This window comes from Anolis sagrei, chromosome 1 (assembly GCF_037176765.1).
Source record: "Anolis sagrei isolate rAnoSag1 chromosome 1, rAnoSag1.mat, whole genome shotgun sequence".
Taxonomy (NCBI): Eukaryota; Metazoa; Chordata; class Lepidosauria; order Squamata; family Dactyloidae; genus Anolis; species Anolis sagrei.
In genome coordinates, this window is record NC_090021.1 from 195,481,569 (window position 1) to 195,496,165 (window position 14,597).

Here is a 14,597-nt window from a genome sequence, read left to right on the forward strand (position 1 = left end):
GGAGCACCTCTGTCTTGTCTGGATTCAATTTCAATTTGTTCGCCCCCATCCAGACCGTCACAGCGGCCAAGCACCGGTTCAGGACTTCGACAGCCTCCTTAGTAGCAGGTGGGAAGGAGTGACAGAGTTGGACATCATCTGCGTACAGATGACACCGCACTCCGAAACTCCGGATGATCTCACCCAGCGGCTTCATGTAGATGTTAAACAACATGGGGGACAGTATTGAACCCTGAGGAACCCCACAAGACAAAGGTTGTGGGGTAGAGCAGGAGTCCCCCAGTGACACCTTCTGAGACCGACCCTCGAGGAATGACCGGAGCCACTGCAAAACAGTACCTCCGAGACCCATTCCCGCGAGGCGTCCCAGAAGGATACCGTGGTCGACGGTATCGAAGGCCGCTGAGAGGTCGAGTAGCACCAACAGGGACACACTCCCCCTGTCGAGCTCCCGACGGAGATCATCCACTAAGGCGACCAAGGCTGTCTCGGTACCATGTCCCGGCCTAAAGCCAGACTGTGCCGGATCTAGATAATCCGTGTCTACCAAGAATGCCTGGAGTTGTGAGGCCACCACACGTTCCATGACTTTGCCCAAAAAGGGAAGATTGGAAACAGGCCGATAGTTTACCAATTGAGTGGGGTCCAGTGATGGCTTCTTCAACAGCGGTTTAATCAGTTATATACAATATATATCTGAAAACTGCAGTATAAGAATACAGTTCTATTAATATATTCCTGAATAATGACATATCCAGGGTGGGCAGGCTGTGCCCTAAAAGTGTAGAGTTAGGAAACAGCGAAATGATGCATTGTATTTTCATCTCAGGGCAGGAATTCTTCCACTCTCAGTTCTCACCTTGGCCTCCATACAGCTCTTCATCCCTAATTTTTCTCAGGTTTCAACCAATAATCGACATTTGTTCACAAATGAGCAATGCTCAGACCCCATTATAGTACTTTCTTTGAAAGCTTTTAGTATTTATGCGACCTCAATTTTCCTTAGAACATACTGATACCTGTCTCTTGTTTCCCAGTGCTCTGTTTTGGTTCAAGCCCTATCAGAATTCACTATTCAAGTTCCCTAGTAGAGATACACCTATTGGTGTCACCAATTATGGTTTGTCAGCACAGGAGATTTTGACACTCCTGACTTGCCACTTTAGCCCTAGGGCTTGGATGCAATGTTAAAGAACTCAAGTTCACCTTTCTTTTTCTGTGTCAAAAAGCCATTTTATAAAGAGATCTTCAACAAAGGCTGTACAATCTTAAAAGGGCTTCTCTGTAGCAGAATCCTGCATGAGGAGCTCCCTCTGCAGGTTGGTCAGACACGTTATCCCTTTTAGGTTTTCAGGAGGCAGTGAAAACTTATATTTTGCTTGGCCTATGGATTTTAAATTCAGGGGTAGATGTTCTGGCTGTTTTCAAACTAGTTGTCTAGTTTTGGAGTTATTTCTTTTGATGTTTTCAAAGTGCTTTTATTGGTTATGCATCACCTCAAGGGCTGTGGTGGGTTAAGAGGTGTTAAATAAATACCTTAAAATAAATTCTACATTTACAAGTTATGAATGTCACCTTAGTAGGTGAGGAATTTCTCACTTCCACAATTTGTCTCTATCTCTACACCTCAAATATACCCCCCTCCCCCCCCAAATACATGCAGTGTGATAGGCTGCATGGAAGCAGTATTGGGAATGTGTATCAAAACAGGGAGTTTTTCCATCCTCCTACCTCACCAATGCCCAGATACTATGGTAGCTACAGCTCTTTCTGGGCTCCTGCAATTTTAGTTTCAACATTTTTTTGTCATTTACACACAACACAACAACAGCAATTCTTTGCTTTCATTTACCTGAGTTGGGTACCCAATCCAGCACTGCCTTGTGTTCCACAGCCATGGACTCTACAAACAAACAAGCAACGCAAGTTAAATCTTGGGAAATGCCCACTCTGATGAGATACTAAACATTATGGTTATCTTGAAGCCTTCGTTTTTTGTGCATGTGAAAACAGATTACATCCAATCATTTGTAGATTTAGATATCATGCCCATTCTGTAGAAACACAATATTCCTGTTGCCATCCTGACATGCTGTCAGCTAATATTTCTGAATTGCAAGAGGTCCCAAGTCATCAGTTCTTTTTGAGGCACAATTTAAGGTGTTACTTTAAAATGTTTTGAAACCTGAATCATTTTTAATGGTTAGCCAAATACATATAGTGAAGAACACTAGCACTTACTCCAAGGTGGGTTATGGCACACTGCAAAGAAAACACAAGGGAACAAAATCCATCACCCAACCTTTAAGAGAACTAATAGAAAAGATCCTTCTGATTATTTGCACAAGACCTTTTCTACCTTCAAAATGTAAGGACACGAAGGATCATACAGTATTCTTGACTACTTGCACAACCTTCATTTTATTTATTCCCAAAATGTAAAAACACTGAATACCTCGAATCTTTGCAAAGTATGTACTTACATGAAGACTGATATTTACTTATGCCTCTGATACATACAAGCACCTGCAGTACTAACATGCCTAGCTGAAATGTATGAGTAGTTTTTTGTAACAGTTTTTTGTAACAGCCACATTCAAGAAAATTCGGGTTATTCACATTATGATTTGTGAGCAAACAAGATTTGAAACCTTAATCTTGGTTAAAAATTGTGGCCTAATCTTGGCTTCTTCTCACGACTTAAAAGATTAAACACAAGAAACCCTGGCTAATTTGAAATCAAAAGTGAAAACTTTCAGTCATCTCTGTCATGGAAACAGGAGGACAGAACAGAAGTACAAGAGCTGGAAGTTTTCTAAGGCTCCTAACAAGTAACCTTGCAAACTGCCATGAGTATACAGGCAGTCCCGATGTAACATCAGACATACAAATGATTCATAGTTAAGGATGGGGGCGAGACAAGAGGAAGTGAGAGAAATCTACCTCTTAGAAGGGAAATTCGCCCCTGAAAGAGTTCTCATAGGGAAAAGGTGTCTCAACTGAAGCTTTATCACCAATCCTTTTTTCCACAACAAGTCACATTTTTAAAAATCTAATTATTACAGGGGCAGAAAGTGAGGTGAAATCTTCTGAACAAGGTAACTGATAGCGAAGCAAATGCCACTGGGCTGTTAACCCTTTCCTATGATATCCAAAGCTTATAAGTTAAACCTGACCACACTTCGCTGTGGCTCAGTCTGATATGAAATGAATGAGATAATAAATAAAAGTATTGTTGCGAACATAGATTCACCAAGAAATCACACCATTCAATTCAACACCCTGACTTGCATTGCTGTGTCTATGTGGAATGAAAAGAAAGGGGGGAAAAAGAAAACAGGTTTTTTTTTTTAACAGAAATCATTTTTATTGTAAAGCTAGTGGATTGACTATGTTTTTGGTTTCCCTGTTTTCTGCATAAACATAAGCTGAGCTTTCATTTCTTATACTGCTTAGGTGAAATGTCAGCTGTTCTGTGGTTGGTTGGTATTTCTTATACTGCTGAGGTGAAAGAAAAGCTGCACTCTGCTTGTCTGTTATTTCTTCTACTGCTGAGGTAAAATGAAAGCTGCTCTGTGATAGGTTGTTATTTCTTTTACTGCTGAGGTTAAAGGGAGAGCTGCGTAGCGATTGTTTGCTCATGCTCAGTTTTCATTTCTTATACTGCTGTGGTAAACTGAAAGCTAGGCTGTGATTGGTTGCTTTGGGCATTACAAATTCCACTTTGTCTATTCCTGGACTGCTCGTTTTACTCTAAATACATGAGTGTATTCGAATGCTACACTGTGTCCAAATTTCAGTGCTCAGTTTACATTTCTTATACTGCTGAAGTAAAATGAAAGCTAGGCTGTGATTGGTTGCTTAGGCCATCACAGATTCCATTTTGTCTATTACCAGACTGCTAGTTTTACTCTAAATACACACATATATTCAAATGCAACATTGTGTATAAATTTCATTTTACTATGAAAACACGCGCGCATTGCAATGCAATGCTGTGTCGAAATGTCAAGTCAATCGACCGACTACTTTTTGAGTTTTGCGAGCACAAACATACACAGGCTGAGATTTTATATCTAAAGATATTTGTCTGGAGTTACAATTAAAAATGTACATGTTCTGACTTAAATTCAAATGAAAAACAAACCTACAGAACCTAACTTGTTCATAACTTTGGGACTGCCTATATTATTTGAAAGAAGGATAATCAAAACTAAACATAACATTCAAGATTTGTTTTAAAAATGTTAAAGGAGGTTACTTTTTTTTACACAAAATCAAAATTGGAATGACCTTCCATTCTTGTGTAATGTTCTTGCCTCCATCAGAATGTCCTGAAAATGTATGCCTTCCTTTGGCTTTCCCATTAACACATACTGTTTGACACTCCCTTATATGTTGAATGTGGTTTTGTAATTCATTGGTTCTTGGTGCTGTTGTAATCCCCTCCAGGAGCTGTACAAACATGAAGCTGTACAAAGATAATTCTAATAAATAATGTGTAACAGTTGATGGTCTTGTTCAGATACAATGGGAGGTCAAGGTGTAGTCAGACTCCAGCAGCAAAGTGCAGCCTATGGGTGGCATGTGACTCCACCCCCACCGCCGTTCTTTTCATAGCCCCAATGGGGTCAATTGTTTTCCACAAAAATGTGTTTGCTCCAAAATATTCCCCAGAAATCTTTTAGGGGCATGGAGAGCATTTCCACCACATTTGGACCCTCCCACTCAACACCCCAGGGATCAAAACAAGCCATCTCAAATTGCCGCCCCCTCATTCCCATTAGACATCCAGGCAAGCCCAAGAATGTCTCTTTAGGCTTTTGGGGGCAAATGATTTTTTTGTGTGTATGCGTATATGAGAAGGTACAATGGAAGGTGTGCTCTCCAGGATCTCAGTGGGGTAAAGGTTAATGGAGCCCCATCTCCAATTTAAGGAATGGAATCCTTCATGGAAGAAAAAAGCTGGCCCAGTTCCCAATGACTCCCCACTGAATACTAGGAGACAAATGCTTCAGTGCTAATGTTAGTCCCAGCTTGAGTAGGGCCACTGAATCAATGATTTTGTAAGTAATGAGTCAACATGCTGAATGGCTCTACTCTATTTGAGACTATCAAGAGCATTCAGGCTAAAAGAGAAACAGTGTCAAAGCCGGAAAACAGGAAAGAGAAAGAAGCTCAGCCCTAAGTTTGTCCTTTCCACTCACATGTCACACTTAAATAGAGTTCTGGAATGAGGAGCTGTTTTCTACACAGATTCCAGCAACATAAAGGGCCACTGTCCACCCCATTAGTCAAAATGATTGACATTTCACTAATAAGATTTAGAATGCACAGAGTAATGGCTTCTTGTACAGAATATTAACACACTGAGAAAGAAGACCTTGTTTTCTTTAAGTGAAAGCTATACATGCACAATAATCCTGTGACAGCAAACTTGAAGCAACCTTGAGCAATTTATTCGATTATCTAATTTGCAGGAACTGTATCTTTGTAGGCATCTAAAGTATTCAGCTCAGTCAGGAATCAGGACTGCAGGCTCTGTTGTTGAACAGCAAGCAAGCAGGCCATTGTGTAATGCAATTAATAAAGAAGAGATGATGTTGAAATTATGGAAGTCACCCACATTTCTTAAGTTTTTCACTGTTGTTGCTTGACTCCCACTTATCAGGGGGTGGGGAATAAGTATTTTAAAACTAAACTTCTTTGTTGGGAAATGATTTATACCTTAATACAGGTTAAGTGTTGGGCATAAATCTCCACCCTCAGGCTTCCTCTTGGGCTTCCAAAGTCCTACAGACCTTTTCTGACTTCTATTCCTGAAAAAACATTTGAATCCTTTAAGTGGCAAAATGTACCTCTAAGAGCTTCTAGGACTTACAATTTAGCTCCTAAACACAATTCTTCCTTCTGTTGGATTTATTTTACTTATTTATGCTGTGGAAGTGATCCTACTCTCTTCTTTTCGCCCAAAATAGCACAGGGGACAACAACTGCCCATTCTGAGCAGTCAACACATGTCTTGAGAGTAAAAGGGAACAGTATGCAAAAGTACAAAAGTCGGTAAAATGGTCTTAACTTTCAGAAATTGCCCATTCCCAATCTCACCTTTCAAATCCTTGTTCTATTACATACCCAAGTAGAAGGAAAGAGTGGAATAATTGATCTTGAGTTCCTGTCCTCAGCATCCAACAATAAGCACCAAAACAACATTGCCTTTCAGCCAATATTTGCAAATAGACTGCAGAAACATGGGCCACTCACTTCAAAATTGAACTATATCAATTATTAGAAAATCTTCGTCTTTTCTGTAGGTATTATCTGTTTCTTCAACCCATTCTTATTATCAGGTGTTAATCTGTCACTATTTCACCTCCTTTACAACAGACTGTAGGCATCTGGCACAAGATTGTTGCAAAGATACTATACTGATGGCATAGTTTGTGGTTAAGAAAAACAATGCATGTCATCAAGACTTTGGGGATAATTCATGAACATCAATTCTTTACCGCTCAAATTTGTTAAAAATTTCAAAAATGCTTGTCAAATGACTTATCTTAACTGTTAAATGTCAACTACATTGGAGTATTTTAATAGCAATTTATGTTTTCTTTGTGTCAATTCATTAAATGTTAATGCTTTACTTTTGAGTTATAATTATCCTCTCTCATTGTTACTGTCCACTTTAATAACCCCAAAATGCTAATGATTTAACACATTTAAAAGGTAAAGGTTTCCCCTGACATTAAGTCTAGTCGTGTCTGACTCTAGGGGGTGGTGCTCCTCTCCATTTCTAAGCTGAAGAGATGGCGTTGTCCACAGACACCTCCTAGGTCATGTGGCCAGCATGACTGCATGGAGCGCCGTTACTTACCCACAGAAGCGGTACCTAGTGATCTACTCACATTTGCATATTTTTGAACTGCAAGAAGCTGGGCCTAACAGTGGGAGCTCACCCCCCTCCCGGATTCGAACCCCCAACCTTTCAGTCAGCAAGTTCAGCAGCTCAGTGGTTTAACCAGCTGCGCCACCAGGGGGCCGCTTTAACACATTTAATAACACATTATTAAAAACAAAGATTAATTTAATAGCAATTTGTCCGTGAGTTCAGTGCTCTACATTTCCACTTATGATTATGTGAAAAAAGCATATAATCATAAAGAAAAATACTAAGGGAAAAAAGCAAAGAAGCAAACAAAAGGGAAAAACAATTAAAATCGAAGTGAAGTAATAGGGGAGGAGATTACAGATTTCAATAAAAGGTGACTAAAATTAAAATCAGTATCCTTTTTGAGTCAATGCTTTAATGGTAGTGATTGAAAATTCTTCAGAGATTCAATGTTAACACACTAGCACTGATATGAACATTTCTTTGATAATTTCATGTGACCCAAAGAGCCAACACTAATATTTCCAAGCTTTGATGCTGCTCTAAGCTCTGTGGAGGAAAGAAAGGAACAAAATGGTATGAGCTGGTAGTCTAGCAGGCTTTAATTATGGAACACTATGATGACTTGCATGAAGGAAACAGAGCTTGAAGCTCACACATGCTCTTGCATCTAGAGCCAGGATCCAACTGGATCTTTAACTAAAGTAAAAAGCCAGGAGGAGGCTACGGTAGTTAGAAATGACTTGAAGGCATACACTGACAACAAATTTCCTTAAATCTTTATATACTGGTAAGTCAACTGCAATAGAACATTGTCCTTTTCTCTATGTTGCCCCCAGTCACCTGGAGCAGAGATTGAAGTTCTGCAGAACTATATAAGGAGAAAACATCTTTTTCCTCCAGCAGTTACCCTTACCAGTAGACCCCCTTAAGCCAAGTGCAAGGACCCTGGTCGAACCTGTTTTATGTATTTTGGAGGCTTCTGAATCCACATACTGTATTAATCACTTCAGAGAAAACACTGAACATGTTTTGAAGAACAGATGGATCTTCATGTATATGACCCTTTCCTTGGGGAGGTTGCTTGCTTAAGACATTATGATGGCTCTGATGTCATTATTTCTATGGGTGGAACCATTTATTTCAATGAAATATGGGTGACTTCACCCTTGTCACACCAGCTTAATTGCCATAGTCTCAAAATCTGCTCTAGGAGGCTGAGAAACCAACATTGAACATGTTTTAGGTGGAATAATGGGTTGTTGAGATAGAGGAAAAAGTTCAGTTGAACTTGCACAGGTTTTCACTCACGGATTAAACTGGTACTATTATCCTAATGCCCTGAGTAGCCATGCACCCAAAATGAATGAATGAATGAATGAATGAATGAACATTATTTATACTCTGCTTTTTCTCCAAAGCTGGGCTCAAAACATCATAACAAAAATGTAATGCAAAACCTTGTGATGCAACATAAGGTTAATTTGATTTGGTGTACTTGTATATTTCTCTCCATAAATAAATAAATAAATGCTAGCATTTGTATAACATAGGTCTTTCCTAATCAATTTACATAACTGAAGCTACTCACACATTAGAAAACTGATCATAGCCCCCAAAATCAGGACTAGCTTGAAAACAAAAATCAGCTTCTAATCAGATCTGAGAATTGTCCAGGTTTTTGCTTCATAAATTAAAAGAGCTTTGTAAAAAAATAAACAGCAATAAGGAAAATGGCTGAGCACATCATCTAAAAACAATATAAGTAACAGTTGTTTTAGATGAACGATCTGTTCAACCATTAAACCTCAAATCAAATGTTATTAACCTGTGAACTCACTTACAGAAGCCAGGGGAATAAAACTATTAGGGTGGATCTATGAAAGCTAAAGAACTGTGAATAAAATTAATAATTAAACGGAATAAAATAGATGTGTGTATGTCTTTCATCTCATTGGAATACTATGATATAAGGCATGTATTTATGAGGCTGTTGCTTAGACCAAAGGCTGGGTTACAGAAAAATAAATAAATAAATAAATAAACAAATAAATGCCAGCATTTGTATAACACAGGTCTTTCCTAATCAATTTACATAATACACATAAATCAATTTACATAATGATACACATAAATCTGGGACAAACATAATTCCTCCAGACATGTAGGGGAGAAAAACGGAGGAAAAAAGCTTTCTCAAGGTCTAGGAAAGCCAACAAAGGTCACCATATAAAGTGCACCCCCATCCTCACAGTTATGAAGAGAAGCTTTAGCCCCAAGGTCCAAAGCTGAGGCAAAGTAGACAATTCTCCCTAAACTTGTCATAGTGATCAGGGACAAGTGCAGTGGAGGATCATCTGAAAACATTCTGATAGCTAGAGTCAAATAGCCACATCTACCTCCTGGTTCTCTGGAGGATGCTTGGCATGCTCCCGCAATATTGTGCATCTGGTTATCTGAAAGTTGCCAGATGATCTTTGGCTGCCCCCAGCCAAGCCCTGGCAAGTATATAAATAGCTGTGCCATCAGGATGCAAAGAAGTTCTGAATCATCCAACTGTGTTCCAGTAGCTGGTCATATGCCTCTCCTACCACTATATAGCTCTGTGTTTGGGAGGGAGGGGGATAGTCCAGCTGTCATAACACAGCAGGATATTGTCAAGATTATTGTCTTTCCTCACACAGCCACAGTCATATTCCCAACTACCCCTTCATCCTCCTCTGGTAGAAAGGCAGCCAAGGATCATCTGGCTATTTTCTTATATGTGATACACAATGATTCAGGCATCCTCTGCGGTCTCTTGGGAATTCTTCAGAGGTTCCAGAGGATTGTGTTGTCATTGCGCATCTGGCTATCAGAATAGAGTTAAATGAGCATTGGCTGTGGTCTGCCATTCTTCCCTCCTCTTGACTACATGTCTGACCCAAGAACACCTGTCCTTTCTCTTGTCTTTTTCTTCATCCTGATCATATGCACCCTGATCCTACAGCAGCATAGATGCAGGTGTGTGTGTGAGTGGGGGGGAAGGAGAGAATGAGGTGCTAACACACCACGGTGCTGTACCATTTCATCCAAAGAGACTACAGAAAAGGGCTGCATCTTCCTACCAAAGCACATTCCCAATGATCACCCAAAATCAGTGTAAATGCATAACTGATTTTTCACATGGGAAATGACAGTGTAGCAGAAGTGAGAAAGAAGATCATTTTTAAAAATCCATGAGACAACAACACAAGAGCAATGATGTCACGCGATATGCTCCACGTACCATCTGGCAGAAAGTGCTATTATTTTGAAGCAACTGCAATTGATCTGCCTTGTGCAATAAGGTTCTGTGTTGGGACGGACAAGCAGACAGGGAATGGGTGAGTCCCTGGGCAAGAGAAGACTACACAGTTTTTGAAGACTGTTTTAACAAGAAAGCAATGAAATGATGCGTTGCCTACTATCAGCCCTATTGAAGATATCCTTGCATGAAAGAAGCACTGCAAAATGTTCACATGCAGTGGTTTTCAGGAAGTGAATTCATGTATTCAGCTATGAAGAGATAACAAGAATTATTCATGTGTGGGGGGAAATGCTCCCACAGTGAAAGGAAATTCTCCTATTGTTATGCAGCAAATACTGATGTCACCTTGTTGGAAATAAGTTCTTAACAGTCTGCATTGTAGTCTCCAATAAACCGGGGGGGGGGGGGGGGGGAGCAAACGCAAAAGGAAGGTGGGAAGAGAAGGAAAGTGAAGTTCAAACAAAGAAAGAAAATACTGTATTTACATTACTCTAATGTGTACTTTTGTCTGAATTACATTGCCAAAATTGAGGTGTGCATTATTTAGTTAGTTATTATTTATTTGGGTTGTTGTAGGTTTTTTCGGGCTATATGGCCATATAGCCCGAAACAACGTACAACAACCCAGTAATTCCGGCCATGAAAGTCTTCGACAATACATTAATATTTATTTATTTGCGATATTTGTATACCACCCTTCTCAACCCAGAAGGGAACTCAGGGCAGTTCACAGTGCTGGCAACAATTCAATGCAATTCATTCAATTTGATGGTGTGTTAGAACCATGCACACCTGTCATTGGGCCTGTTGTCAGGGAAGCAGGCTGCAGAACAGCCAACAGTCAAGAGGAAGCCATGTCCCTCCATCAGGCCAAGGCTGGCAAACTCAACTGACCTCATTCACAAGGTCTTCAAAAGTGAGGGAGAAGTTTTGAAAGCCTTGTGAATGAGGCCAGTTGGGAGGTACCTGCTGCTGTCTAGAGAAATACGTGCTTTGCAGCAGCTGCTGTTTCCTCCTCCTCTCCTGTTGGGTTGGGCACTCACTCAGTGGCCACTCTACCTCACCCACCTCCACCTCCTCACCTCAGCCTGAGAACTTAGACAGACAGAGGCGCATGGCTTCCCTTTGCTTGTTGGCCATTCTGCTATGCAGGCAAAGTCATGTCAGAGAGGCAGGGAGGTTTTGAAGGTCTTGCGAATGAGGCCAGTTTGACAGAAAGGCTGTCAAATGGGCATGGCTTCCTGTTCAGATATAAGTCTAATGAATTGGGAACATTACATTCGGCAGCAAATCCTTTTTTCAAATGCACACCTTTAGTGGTGTGGATTACATTTGATGGTGCATTATACTTCAGTAAATATGGCAATCTGCAATAGTTGGGAATGTAAAGGATTCCTCAGAGAGCAAACACTAACACTATCTGTAAAGGAGAAACGTTTTTAAAAATCACAGCTTTCCCCCAAAGGACACTGCAATTGCAGACAATTATGCAGGAAAAGAAATTGCAAGCACTTCAATCTTATACCCTGTCATTAGGGCACTGGAATATTTCCCAATTCTGTGTAGAACCGCTGCTCTATATGTATGTGTGGTAACCAGCCCCTGTGAATCAGGAACCCTTTTCTGGCTTCCTGGGTGTGTACATGTAAGTGCTTGTTGAGTGCTTGCAACATACTCTTATCCTTTCCATGTGCTGGGATGGGCTATGTTGCTTCTCAAGTAGAGATACTGCTGAGGGGTCTTTCTTCAGGGATGCCGTACATGTTGTGCAAGTGAATGCTCTCTGGCAAGCCATGCTCACTTCAGAAGACAACCAAACCAAGGCACAGCAAGATAATAGCAAGCCTGATGCTGGTTGCTTTGTATATTTCATCTTCTAAAGCTGTGCTTCTTAAACTTGTCCACACAGATCCCTTTTGGACGTATAATTTTTTATGTGATCCCAGGTATACAGGTATATAAAATAGGTACAAAAATCAAACATTTACTGATAACAAATCTGTCGGAAATCAACCATCTCCTGAACAAATTTATAGTCCTCATCAAGGAAATAGTTAGGGAGGATTGAGGCTTGTTTGTAGGGAAGCCTTTCCCCCACTGACCTCTGTATTTGCCTGTTGTCTGTCTCTCTATTCTCTTCTCCTAACTCATTATGACATAGGCTGATACTCAGATTTCACCTATTTAAAAGTTGTATTGTCGAAGGCTTTCATGGCCGGAATCACTGGGTTGTTGTGGGTTTTTTCGGGTTTGGTGGTCTACATAGGGACCACCAAACGCAGCATTGCCCAAACACGAATCAAGGAACATGAAAGGCACTGCAGACTACTTCAACCAGAGAAATCAGCCATAGCAGAGTACCTGATGAACCAACCTGGACACAGCATATTATTTGAGAACACAGAAATGCTGGATCACTCTCACAACCACCATGTCAGACTACACAGAGAAGCCACTGAAATCCACAAGCATGTGGACAATTTCAACAGAAAGGAGGAAACCATGAAAATGAACTAAATCTGGCTACCAGTATTAAAAAAAACTCTAAAATTACAACAGCAAAATAACAGAGGGTAAACAACCAGGAACATCTAATCACCTCTCAACAAAAGATTGCCCCAGGCACTGCCAGGCCATCAAATGCTAATCAAGGTGGTCAGTTGAAACATTCACACCTAGCTCCAGCAGACAAGAGTTCTTTGTCCCACCCTGGTCATTCCACAGATATATAAACCCATTTTCCTAGTAACCAACAGACCTCATTACCTCTGAGGATGCTTGCCATAGATGCAGGTGAAACGTCAGGAGAGAATGCCTCTAGAACATGGCCATATAGCCCGAAAAACCCATTTAAAAGTTTTTTTTTCCTATCTCATGATCAGTATTTGCAGCATGCTGTAGTTTGAGCATTCTCTTTTGTTCATCTTAGATAGAAAATAGAGATATCATAGCGATTATCCACAATGTTAGATAGTTAGATAGTTAAATCCTATCTTTCCTATCTAGAAGTGTAGTTCCTTTTAATAAATCTTTTTGAAGCTTTAAGATCGATTCTCTGCTCAATTGCTTAAGCTCAATGCTCCTTCTGATGTGCTTTGTTTTTTAAATGCTTTTTTTCTTTTTGGGAAATTTCCCTAACAAAATCAGCATTTGCAAGGTTTGCTAAACAAGCTGATTTTTCTTTTTATGTTTTATGGAACATCTTCTGCAAAGACCATTGTACACGCTACATGTCTAAAACAGCTACTAAGTGACGTTCAGAACAAAAATTGGGACCCCAACATTGAGCTAAGGGACTCTATTTGGTGTTTAACCTATCGTTTAATAAACCCTGTTCTAAAGCACATTAAACCATCAATCCAGGGTTTAGGGGATCAGACCAAAGGGCTAGTTCAGTGATGGACAACTTTTGAGATTGCTGTGTCAAAATTTGCAAAAAAAACCAAGCATAACTCAGGTGGGGTGTCACTTCGAGACAAAAACCATAATTTCACAATATTTATAGTTGACATAACAAAAATGTATAATTGTAATATATAACTGTATTTAATAAACCAAAAATAACGATTTAACATACCTGCTTAGTGATTTCTTTTTGTTCATCTGTCAGTCAGTTTATTTTATTGGTCTTGATAGTATTTAACTTGTGTGGGGTGCCATGAATTAAGATAAGTGAGGGAGAGGGGAAAATTCTTTAACGAACCTGCTTATTAGTGGCAGGAAACGGCACCCATAGCACAGGCCCTCGCCTCTCCCAGCCTCCCCCTAACTTATCTCAGTAATTACGGACAATTAGAAATCCATGACACCCCAGAACAGTAGATTGGATCATGGTAGCTGTGGTTATGTGGTTGCTGGTAATGGTGATCACAGGGCCCCCAGAGATGCATCCCCTGCAGCATTCTGTTGCTCCCTGCTCCACTGGCTTAAAGTGAGTGAGGTCAAAGATCCCCTAACAGCCTAACCGGAAGTCCCAGAACTAGTTGCTCTGTGCCGGAGTTCTGTTGTTTTGGCCTACAGATCTCTGGCACAGAGTGTCTACATTACACTACAGCAAATGTTTCATCCTTGGCAGGAGCCGAGAATAAAACATCGTTCTCGACATGTGGCCCCATACTTTTCTGTATGCGGTCGCGTGTCATCAAAAATGGCTACGCGTGTCAGTGCTGACACGCATGTCATAGGTCCACCATAACAGGGCTAGTTAGTCCAACTCGGTTCCCCATAGTGGCTAACTAGGATACTTCCGAAAGTCCACCCGAGATTAAAGCAATTCCTCCCTCTGAGACCCCTTCCACTCTGCCCAATCAGGGATCTGATCCCTGATTGTCTGATGATTCAATATTATCTGGCAGTGTAGACTCATATAATTCCGTTCAAAGCAGTACAGATCCAGCCTGAGCTATTCACCACCAGTAG

The 14,597-nt window shown here is 40.5% G+C and overlaps 1 protein-coding gene across 2 annotated transcripts in view; it reads right to left on the reverse strand.

The window, feature by feature from the left end:
* Positions 1-14,597, reverse strand: part of CERS6 (ceramide synthase 6) — a 128,327-nt gene that overhangs the window by 27,285 nt on the left and 86,445 nt on the right. For both annotated transcript variants that reach the window (XM_060778489.2, XM_060778498.2), the window contains exon 5: positions 1,853-1,903. In XM_060778489.2, coding sequence (XP_060634472.1) covers positions 1,853-1,903 — 51 coding nt within the window. The remainder of the gene's footprint in view (positions 1-1,852; positions 1,904-14,597) is intronic.